Below are 12,334 nucleotides of genomic sequence, written 5' to 3' on the forward strand. Positions count from 1 at the left end.
TTTTGAAACCTCTGCCTTATTGTCCAGAGGTATCAGGTTTCTGTTTTCGAAAGGTAAAGAGGAGAAGTTGTCCAATCCAGGAAGAGGTGACAACATTAAATAGGTCCTCTGTACACCAAAAGCCTGAGTCTATCATGCTTTATTATCAGAGAAAGGGCATGGCATAAGTCTTCTCTATTTCTAGAGTTGAAAAGAAAGGGCCCAACTCTTGGGGGAGAAAGTGAAAAGTTTTTCCAAGTGTGCAACAAAGCACCAGAGGAGTGTATTTACATACATATTCCTGTGTGTAGAGCTGAGGGCAAAGAGCTGCAGCCTAAGTAAAGGGAGCCCCTGGTTTACCGTGCAGGAAGTCATGTCCTCTCTCGGAGGGCACCTGCCAGGCAAGCAAAGCAGCAGCACTGAATGGACGACGCTCACTGGACCATGCCAACAAGTGCCATGATCTTCCCACTTGGGAGTGGAAATCAGAAATACCCCCATAGAGTCTGTGTCAGCACTCAGATTTGTTTTTTATTTTTTAAATATCTTTATTAAGGTATTTTTGTTGTTAGTGCCGTCGAGTCAATTCCGACTCCTAGGGACCCCGTATACAGCAGAGCAGAATGCCCGTCCTCTCACCTTCCGGCACTATATCAGACAATGCTCTGCTACTATTCATAGGATTTTCATGGCCAATTATTTTGGAAGTGGGTGGCCAGGTCTTTCTTCCTAGTCTGTCTTAGTCTGGAAGCTCCACTGAAAACTGTCCACATGGGTGACCCTGCTGGTATTTGAAATACCGGTGGCATAGCTTTCAGCGTCACAGCAGCATGCAGCTGTCACAGTAAGACGACTGACAGATGAGTGGTGTGGTTCCACAGGGGTGAGAACACCGAATGTTAACCATGAGACTACCAGTATAAAGGTATAGTTGACATATAATAAACTGCACATATTTAAAGTGTGCAATTTGACGTTGTGACATATGTAGATACCCAGGAGACAATCATCACAATTAAGATTGTGAATATATCCATCACCCTCAAAATTTTCCACATGTACTTTTGTAATCCCTCCTTGCCCCCACATCCCAGACAACAACTGATCTGCTTTCTTTCACTATAGATTAGTTTGCATTATCTAGAACTTTATACAGTAGAATCTTACCCTCAGCCTAATTATTTTGAGAGTCATCCATGCTGTTGCATGTACCAAGAGTTCATTCATTTTTTATTGCTGAGTAGTATTCCACGGTGTGGCTATACCACAATTTGTTTATCATTTCATTATTTGAGGGACATGTGGGTTGTTTCCAGTTTTGGGCTATTACAAATAAAGCTGGTATGAACATTTATCTTTGTGTAAACACACGTTTTTTTTTCTCGTGGATCAACACATAAGAGTGGAATGGCCGAATCGTATATGGTGGTGTATTTCTAACTTTTTAAGAAGCTGCCAAACTGTTTTCCAAAGTGGTTGTGCCATATTGCATTCCCACCAGGAGGCTATGAGAGTTTCAGTTGCTCCACATCCTCACCAATACTTGGTATGGTCAGTCTCAGACATTCTAATAGGTTTGTAGTAATATTCACTGTGGTTTTAATTTGCTTCTTAATGACGTTGAGTAACTCTTTGTGTGCTTTTTTGTCATCCATATATATTCTTGGCGAAACGTCTGTTCAAATCTTTGCCCATTTTAAATGGGTTGTTTTCTTAGTATTGAGTTTTGAGAGTTTGTTATATAGTCTGGATAAAAGATCTTTATCAGATATATGACTTGCAAACATGTTCTTTCAGACTGTGGTTTGTCTCTTCATTCACTTAGTGAATGACACATTCAGTGTCTTTTGAAGAGCAGGAGTTAAAAAATTTTTTTCTTTCAGTTTTATTGAGATATAATTCACATATAGCATTGACACACAGCAGTATAAGTTTAAAGTATACAGCATAATGACTTGACTTACATATATTGCAAAATGATTACCACAATAAATTTAGTTAACGTCCATCATCTCATATCCATACAAAGAAAAAAAAGAGAAAAACAGTTTTTTTCCTTGTGATGAGAACTTGCAGGATCTACTCTCTCAGCAACTTTCAAATATACTATACAGCATTGCTAACTATAGTCACTATGCTGTACATTACATCCTCAGTACTTATTTCTTATAACAGGAAGTTTGTATCTTTTGCCCACCTTCATCTACTTCCCCCACCCCCTACCGCCCACCTCTGGTAACCACAAAGCTGATCTCTTTCTATGAGCTTGGGTTTTGATGGGTTTTTTTAGATTTCACATATAAGTGAGATCGTACAGTATCTGTCTTTTTCTGTCTGACTTATCTCACTTAGCATAATGCCCTCAAGGTCCATCCACGTTGTCCCAAATGGCAAGATTTCCTTCTTTTTTACAGTTGAATAGTATTCCATTGTATGTAATATGTGTGTCTATATACATATATATATATGTATATATATATACACCACAACTTCTTTATCCATTCATCTGTTGATGGGCAGTTAGGTTGTTTCTATATCTTGGCTATTGTAAATAATGCTGCATTGAACATGGGGATGCAAATATCTTTTTGACATGATTTCATTTCCTTTGGACATATACCCAGAGGTAGAATTGCTTGATCAAATGGTAGTTCTATTTTTAATTTCTTGAGGCCCTTCCATACTGTTTCCCATAGTGACTGTATCGATTTACAGTGCCACCAACAGTGCACCAGGGTTCCCTTTTTCCCACATTCTCAGCAGCATTTGTTATCTCTGGTCTTTTGAAAAATAGCCATTCTAACAGTCATGAGGTGTTATCTCCTTGTGGTTTTGATTCACATTTCCCTAATGATTAGTGATGCTGAGCACCTTTTCATGTACTTTTTGGCCATTTGAATATCTTCTTTAGAAAAATGTCTATTCGGGTCCTTTGCCCGCTTTTTCTGTGTGTGAGGAAGATTGGCCCTGAGCTAACATCTGTTGCCAATCTTCCTTTTTGCTTTAGGAAGATTGTTGCTGAACTAACATCCATGCCAATCCTCCCCCACTTTGTATGTGGGACACTGCCACAGCATGGTCCGATGAGTGGTGTGTAGGTCCATGCCTGGGACTGAACCCACGAACCCCAAGCCACTGAAGTGGAGCGCACGAACTTAACCACTATGCCACCGGGCCAGCTCCAGGTCCTTTGCCAATTTTTTAATTGGACTTTTTGTTTTTCTGCTACTGAGTTGTATGAGCTCTTTATATATTTTGGATATTAATCCCTTATCAGATATATGGTTTGCAAATATTTTTTCCCATTTCATAGGTTGTCTTTTCGTTTTGTTCACGGTTTCCTTTGCTGTGCAGAAGCCTTCTAGTTTGAAGCTTTTTAGCTTTTTAGTTTTTAGTAGTCCCACTTGTTTACTTTTGATTTTTTTCTTGTGCTTTAGGTGTCATATCCAAAAAATTGTTGCCAGAGTCATGTCAAGGAGATTTTTTCCTATGTTTTCTTCTAGGAGTTTAGGGTTTCTGGTCTTAGACTTAAGTCTTGAATCCATTTAGAGTTAATTTTTGTGAGTGGTGTAAGATAGGGGTTTAGTTTCATTCTTTTATAATGTGAATATCCAATTATCCCAGCATCATTTATTGAAGAGACTGTCATTTCTCCACTGAGTATTCTTGGCTTGCTTGTCAAATATTAGTTGACCATATATGCATAGGTTTATTTCTAGGCTCTCAATTCTGTTCAGTTGGTCTATGTGTCTGTTTTTATGTCAATACCATACTGTTCTGATTATTAGAGCTTTATAATGTAGCTTGAAATCAGGAAGTATGATGCCTTCCACTTTGTTCTTCTTTCTCAAGATTGCTTTGGTTATTCAGGGTCTTCTGTGGTTCCATATAAATTTTAGGATTGTTTTTTCTATGAAGTTTTTAATTTTGAGGAAGTCAAATTATCAAAATTTTCTTTTATGTATCATGATCTTAGTGTCATATCTAAATCATTGCCTAACCTAAGGTCGCAGAAAATTTCCCCTATATTCTCTTCCCGAAGTTTTATAGTTTTAGCTCTTACATTTAGGTCTATTATCCGTTTTGAGTTCCTTTTGTATGTGGTACAAGGTATAAATCAGTGTTGTTTTTTTTTTTAACAAATGGACATCCAATTATTTCAGCACCATCCTTTTTCTACTTCATTACCTTTGCACCTCTGTCAAAAATCAGTTGTCCGTATATGTGTGGGTCTATATCTAGACTCTCTATTCTGTTCCATTGATCTTATTTCCATTTTTACATCAATAGATGTAAAATCTTATTTCTATTTACATTTTTACATCACACTGTTTTGACTATTGTCGCTTTATAAGAAGTCTTAAAATCAGACTTGACCTCCAATTTTGTCCTTCTTTCTCAGAGTTGTTTTGACTTTTCTATGTCCTTTGAATTTCCATATGAAGTTTAGAATCAGCTTGTCAATTTCTATTTCAAAAGCCTGCTGGGATTTTGATTGGGATTTCATTGAACCTAAAGATCAGCTTGGGGAAAAATGAAGTCTTAACAATATTGAGTCTTAAGAGCCATGAAAGAGGTCTAATTTCTCCATTTATTTAAGTCGTCTTTATTCTTTCTCAGCAATACTTTATACTTTTCAGTGTATAGGTCTTTCACATTTCTTGTCAAATTTATCCCTACGTAGTTCATATTTTTTTGTATCCTACAACTTTGCTAATCTTACTTAATAGTCAAGTTGCTTTTTGTAGATTTCATCAGATTTCTACATAGATGATCATATCCTCTAAGAAATAAATTCATTTTTGCTTGTTCATTTCCAACCTGGATGCCTTTTCTTTCTTTCTGGTTGCACTGAGCAGAACTTCCAGTACAATGTGAATAGAAGTCTTGTTCCTGATCTTGAAAAAGTATTCAGTCTTTCATCATTAAGTGTGATTTTAGAGGTATTTCTTCTACAGATGCTCTTTGTCATATTGAGTAAGTTCCCTTCTATTCCTAGTTTGTTTAGAGTTTTTATCTCTAAATGAATAATGTTCTCTAAATGAATGAATGTCGGATTTTGTCACATGTTTTTTCTCTGTCTATGGAGATGATCATACAGTTTTTCCTTTTTAATTTTTAATAAGTTGACTTACATTAATATAATTAATAGAATAATATTATATTACATTAATAAAATAATAGATTATTATTTGACATGAAGGACTCTCTTTTTTTGCCATATAAGGTAGCATTCACAGGTTACAGGGATTAGGACATGGATATCTTTTAGGGTCAAAAGATATTGCTAAATAGTGTATTGCTAAAGAGAACTGGCAACAGCAATGGATTTATTTACCTTGACCCTGATTTTTAGAGAAAATACTTTGAATGTTTCAATTGACTATTATATTGGCTATGTTTTTTGGGGGGGTTGGGGGTGGAAGGACATACCCGTAATCAAAAAGTATAAGATTCCCTTATTTGTATTTTTACCACAAGCTCTACAAAAAAAAATTTAATATGTCTTGCTATGGAATTCCAGAACCTACTAAGATGACCATATTTTCCCTCTCAGTTAATGTAGTAGACTTTATTAATAGACTTTCTAATGTTGAATCTTTCATTGCTGTGATAAATTCAATTTGCTCAGGATGAGTTTTTTTTCATTGCTGGGTTCAGTTTGTTTATATTTTTTGTTTAGAATTTTTGCATCTATATTTATGGTGAAATTAGCTTATCATTTTCTTTTCCCATGCTTGTCAAGCTGTCTTTGCCTGGTTTTAATGTCAAGATCATATTCTTTTTCTATCTTCTGAAAGAATTTGTTTAAGATAGAGTTTATTTGTTATTAAATGTTTGGGAATATCATTTGGGCTTAATATTTTGGGGGAAAATTTTTAAACAAGTGATTCAATATGTTTAATGATTATATGATAATTCAAATTTTCTTTCTCTTCCTGAGTCAATTTAAAAATATTTTTTCTAACAAACTTTCATTTCACCTAATTTTTCAAAATCTTTGCATAAGGTTTTTATTATATTATCTCCTTAATCTCTGCTGCACTTGTTGTCATTTCCCCTTTTTCATTTCTCATATTGAAGTTTCTAACAGTAAAGTTTTATTGTTAGTGAATGAGCTTTGTTTTTGTCTGAAATTTCTGTATCTTATCTCTGTTTATTCAAGAGTTCAAGTGGACAAAACATTCTAGGTTGGCACTGATTCTTATCAACTCTTTGCAGATAGCATCCACTCTCTTCTGGCTTTTATTGTTGCTATTGAGAGCAGAACTGTCAGTCAAACTGGCTTTCATTCGTGCTAATGCCATTTCTCTAAGCCTGCTTTTAACATCTTCTGTTTGTATCTAGAGTTCTTTAATTTCACAACAACATTTCTAGGTCTTAGTTTCTTTACATTTATCTTGTTCAGATTTGTTGGGCTTCCTAAATCTGAGTATTGAGTTTTATAAATTCTGAAAAATCCTCAGTAGTTTATTTCCCATCATCCTATTCTCTCTTTCTAAAATTCCAGATATTTTGGATCTTTTTACTCTAACCACTATTTCTCTTGACCTTATTTCATATGTGTCTGTGTGATATATTGTTTGGATTTTTTTTCTCTTCTAATTCACTAATTCTTTCTTATTCTGTGACCAATCTTCTCTTTATCCTGTTCATTGAGTGTTTATTTATTTATTCATTTTTTCATGTGATGCAGAGGAACTGGAAGAAGAGTCACTTGAGACAGGAAGGCCTCTCTGAGGAGGTGACATTGGAACAGAGGCCTAAAGGCTGATAAGGACAAACAGTCAGGTCAGGGGGAAACATTCCAGGTGGAATAAAAAGCAAGTGTGAATGCCCTGAGACAAGTCAGTCTCGGCAAGTTCTCAGAACGGACGGGAGATAGCACGGGGAAGAGCAGACCAAGACGAGGTGGGAGAAACAGTGCCAGGGAAGGGTACGTAGAGTTTTATAAGCTGTAGTGAAGAGTTTAGATTTATCCTAAGTGTGAGTGGAGGCTAGTCAAGGGTTTAAAGCACTTTAAAACAGTGCAATCTGATTTGTAGTTTTTAAAATAATTTTTTATTGAAGTATAATTGACATATAACACTCTATTGGTTTCAGGTATACAACATAATGATGCGATATTTGTATATATTGCAAAATGATCACCACAATAAGTCTGGTTAACTTCTGTTACCATATATAGTTACAAAATTTTTTTCCTTGTCATGAGAACTTTTAAGATTTACTCTTTTAGTAACTTTCAAATATGCAATACAGTATTATTAACTATAGTCACCGTGCTGTACATTACATCCCCAGGGCTTATTTGTTTTATAACTGGAAGTTTGTACCTTCTGACCCCCTTCACCCATTTCACCCACCCCTCAACCCCCCATCTCTGGTAACCACCAATCTGTTCTCTGTATCTCTGAGCTTTTTTTTTTTTTTTCCAAGATTCTACATATAAGTGAGATCATATGGTATTTGTCTTCCTCTGTCTGACTTATTTCACTTAGCTAATGCCCTCAAGGTCCATCCATGTTGTCGCAAATGGCAGGATTTCCTTCTTTGTATGGCTGAATAATATTCCATTGTGTATATGTATATATATATATACACCACATCTTCTTTATCCATTCATCCATCGATGGACACTTAGGTTGTTTCCATATCTTGGCTATTGCAAATGATGCTGCAATGAACATGAGGGTGCATATATCTTTTTGAGTTAATGTTTTCATTTTCTTTGGATAAATACCCAGAAGTGGAATTGCTGGATCGTATGGTATTTCTATTTTTAATTTTTTGAGGAACCTCCATACAGTTTTCCATAGTGGCTGTACCAATTCACATTCTACCAACAGTGCACCAGCGTCCTTTTTCTCCACATCCTCGCCAACACTTGTTATTTCTTATCTTTTTGATAATAGTCATTCTAACAGGTGTGAGGTGGTATTTCATTGTGATTTTAATTTGCATTTCCCTAATGATTAGTGACGTTAAACACCTTTTCACGTCCCTGTTGGCCATCTGTATGTCAAACTGGAACATTTTTGTGAGAGGATCCACCTCTCACCAAGATGGTGTCATAGACGTAACAGGAAGTGAGGTAGAGAGAACAAGTCTGAAATTTCATAGGAAAGTGTTCCAGAACCAGGAATGTATGCAGCAGGGACTTCCACACCTGAAACTGGTATTTGGGAGAAAGAGATACATGACCACCTGTAGCACTGTGAAAAGCTGCCTAACTCAGACTGGGAAGACAGTGACTGTACCTCTAAGGAAAGGGCATTTGAGTGGAGATTTGGAGGATAATAGTCTGAGCACTCCAGGTGAAACAACATATGCGAAAGCCCTGAGGCAAAAGGGAATGTGAGGCATTTGAGAAACTCAAGTATCTCCAGTGTGGCTGAAAGCAAGGCAGGGAATGGTGAGAGGAGATTGGGGAGGCAGGCAGAAGTCGTATCATGAAGAAACTTGTAGGCCATGCTAAGGATTTTTTCTTTTACCTAAAAGTGATGGAATATCACTAACATGTTTTAAGGGGCAGGATCAGATTTACATTTCAGAAAGACCACGCTGGCTGCATGTACAAAATGGACTTCACCAATCTCCCTCTTTTAGTCTTCTAGAAAAATCAAATATGAATGGCTTTTGTAAATAAGCAGCTGTTTCTAAAATCCAAGGCATGTGAACTGAAACTTACAGTATAGCCTGTGAATGTATTTGAAGAAAGATACTTCAAACACTGCTAAAATGAAACAGAATAGGCTAGCACCAATTTAAAGCAACATTGCTCTGATGACGTGTATTTGATAATTTTAAAGCAGCACTTACCTTTTATGAGATCAAAGCTAATTCACTATAATTAAACAAAAATACTGTTCTTCATGGATATAACAGACTATATTTGACTTAAAAAAATCAATGACAATCCCCATCACTTAAAGCAAATCAACTCACATGATATCTGGCAGTAGTTCTCAACCTGTCGCGACATTAGCATCACTTGGACAGCTTTTGAAATATACCGATGCCCAGATCCCATCTGGTATTTTAGCTTATTTGATCTGGGAGTAGGGCCTGGGCATTGGATATATTTTTAAAAACATTCAAGGGAATTCTAATGAGCAGCCACAATTGACAATCTTTTTAATAAAGTTTATAGAACTCAGATGCCAGGTATCTTTCTGAACACAAACCGGATCAACCACTCAACTGAAATATAAGTTTTAAAAATAACTGGGGCAGGGCCAGCCTGGTGGCATAGTGGTTAAGTTCGTACACTCCGCTTCAGCAGCCTAGGGTTCATGGATTCGGATCCCGGGCGCGGACATATACACCACTCATCGAGCCATGCTGTGGCAGCATCCCACATACAAAATAGAGGAAGGTTGGCAACAGATGTTAGCTCAGGGCCAATCTTCCTCACACACACACAAAAAAAAACTGGGGCAAAGCAATATGGCTAGAGTAATGGTTTGATATTGTTTTTAAAATATTAGGTTATTCTTTATTTTGATATTTCATGAGCCCATGATGACTGGGCATTGGTTGAGTTTTCTTGCTTATAAGCTAGGGAGGAGTCTAATTTACTTCTCCTGAGTGCGTAACAACATCCTCATCCCCCTCCGAATTAAAACTTGTGTGCATCAGTCTGAAAAATGGGAAAATTGTTTTACCATTCATTCTGCTTAGAAACAACAGTGAAAAACAAAAGCAAACTTTCCAAGGTACAAATACCCACACTGTCTTTCATTATCTTGTGATGAGTTAGTGCTATAGAAAGTTCATATGTTAAGGGGTGCTTTCTACGTAAGATTAGACCTTTTGCCTAGGCTCTAGTGATAGCCAGCACAGTAAAATGAAATTAGGGAAGGAAGGAGGAAGAAGCACATAAGAAGTGAGGATAATAAATCAGTGGAAAAGTTTTGCTGAATTTAAAAACACTGATTTTGGACTGTTTCAAGCTGAATCTCATTCTAATGCAAAAGGTTACTTGATCCTTAAAATATACGGATATGTTTCCTTTGGTGTGCATTCAAAAGTTTTGTGCATTCACAAAACTTTTTGTGAATAAATTCTAAGCACTGCAAAGTTCTTTTACTTGGATGCCACGTTAGTATCCCCTAAGAATGTTGGATGTTTCTCACTAATTCCTTCACCACCCCTTGAAATGAAAGGGAGCTCTGAGAAAGGAAGATGCAAATCTGGTTATCAAGCAGTCCAGACATTAAATAGACTACTTATATTATTAAAGAATGGTCTTAATTTATAAAAATGCACATTTTTCCTTTTTCTTGAAGTCTAAGAACATGAACTTTGTAAGCTAGAGAGTGAAATAAAATATCAGCAAATGTTTACAAAATTAAAAGTTAACTTAAGGTTTTTCAACTTACTGTGTAATCTGGGAGTGGGATATTTCGAGCCTTTGGTCAGCACATTTGATAATTTCTTCATATGATGTAACCTGGAAAAAAATAAGCTAAAAAATTATTGTCTGATAAATTCTAGAATTTTTATTTAATTTTGTTTATTTTTTGCTTTTTTAAAAATCTCTACAAGTTGAAGTTCAATTATATGACTCCCATCAATGAAACTTTTACAATAGACAAAACATTTTCCTTATATTTGAAATCAGGGATACAATAGAAATAGAATTATAATGTGTCTATTCATCATGCAGAAAAAGTGAAGTGTCAAAAAATGCACAATTGTAACGAGTCAACTATGATCCAGTCATCTTCCACACAAGTGGTATATATATGGACTAAAGGTTATAGTGCATTTGGTTAAAGTTAAGGCAGTTTTTAAAAGGTAAACTGGAACACTAAGTTGGCAAGATTTATAATTACCCTCAAAGTGAAGTAGCAATACTAAGACCTGAAATTGCTGACAGCAGAAGGATAGATAGACACAATGTTCTTTGCTAGCTTTCAGCTAAAAGGCTAATGGGGGGCCGGCCCCATGGCTTAGTGGTTAAGTGCGTGCGCTCCGCTGCTGGCGGCCCTGGGTTCAGATCCGGGCGTGCACCGACGCACCCCCTCTCCAGCCATGCTGAGGCCGCGTCCCACATACAGCAACTAGAAGGATGTGCAGCTATGACATACAACTATCTACTGGGGCTTTGGGGGGAAAATAAATAAATAAATAAAATCTTAAAAAAAAAAAAAAAGGCTAATGGGGGCATCTTATAATGTCATTATGAAATAAAAGGAATCAATATAATTGTGTTACATCATCCCTCAGATCCTTTTTAGCTCCAAAATTCTATTACTTTAATATCTGGCATAGTTTCTAAAAGACAAATATTTCTGTAGGAAAATTAGTACCTTATTTATTAAGTTGCCTACATGTCTTTGATACTTGTCATTTTCTTCAATGAGTCTGTTGCAGTGGTCTTCTTTTGACTCTAGAAGATTTCCCAATTTTGCAATCTATGGAGAAACATCAGTAAAAATACTAACCTGAAACCACTGTGAACGCATGGATGCTAAGAACAAATGAGAACAGTGAGCTATAAGTTATTCCAATATTCTCTTTTTTTTAATTTATTTTATTTATTTTTTCCCCCAAAGCCCCAGTAGATAGTTGTATGTCATAGCTGCACATCCTTCTAGTTGCTGTATGTGGGACGCGGCCTCAGCACGGCCGGAGAAGCGGTGCGTCTGTGCGCACCTGGGATCCGAACCCGGGCCGCCAGCAGCGGAGCACACGCACTTAACCACTAAGCCACGGGGCTGGCCCCCAATATTCTTTTTTTTTTTTTTTTTTATTTTTTTAAAGATTTTATTTATTCATTTTTTTCCCCCCAAAGCCCCAGTAGATAGTTGCATGTCATAGGTTCACATCCTTCTAGTTGCTGTACGTGGGACTCGGCCTCGCGTTGGATGGAGAAGTGGTGCCTCGGGGCGCGCCCGGGATCCGAACCCGGGCCGCCAGCATCAGAGCGCGCGCACTTAACCGCTAAGCCACGGAGCCGGCCCCCAATATTCTCTTAAACTGAGTTGTACCGTAGGTGAATCAAGAGATGCTATGACCAGATCCTAGTTAGATTGCACTGAGAACAGATGGGCAGATTATAATGATGTTTCAGCTTTTCTCCAGTCTAATATTATGAAATAGCTTTGCAAATAATTAAACATCTGTTAGTGAATATAAATACTTATTAGCCCCAAATCTTCACTACCTTCTTTCCATATAAAATGAATGTACAGATATATTTGATTCTATCTAAAGTAAAGCACTCACGTGCTTGGTGATGAATTTCAGGTTTGATAAATATTCCCACTTGCATAAATGACTGCCAGTTATAAAAAAAGGCTCAGCTCAATGTATTTCATGTTCTGACCTATGGTCCAATTTTTAT

General features: G+C 36.7%; 1 protein-coding gene across 1 annotated transcript in view; it reads right to left on the reverse strand.

The window, feature by feature from the left end:
- Positions 1–12,334, reverse strand: part of CAGE1 (cancer antigen 1) — a 41,001-nt gene that overhangs the window by 4,572 nt on the left and 24,095 nt on the right. The window contains exons 8-9 of the mRNA XM_087437894.1: positions 11,298–11,402; positions 10,365–10,435 (exon numbers count right to left, since the gene is read on the reverse strand). Of these exons, the coding sequence (XP_087294020.1) occupies positions 10,365–10,435; positions 11,298–11,402 (176 nt within the window). The remainder of the gene's footprint in view (positions 1–10,364; positions 10,436–11,297; positions 11,403–12,334) is intronic.

The sequence above is a fragment of the Ceratotherium simum genome, chromosome 13 (genome assembly GCF_057802395.1).
Source record: "Ceratotherium simum simum isolate JZ-2026a chromosome 13, ASM5780239v1, whole genome shotgun sequence".
NCBI classification, from domain to species: domain Eukaryota; kingdom Metazoa; phylum Chordata; class Mammalia; order Perissodactyla; family Rhinocerotidae; genus Ceratotherium; species Ceratotherium simum.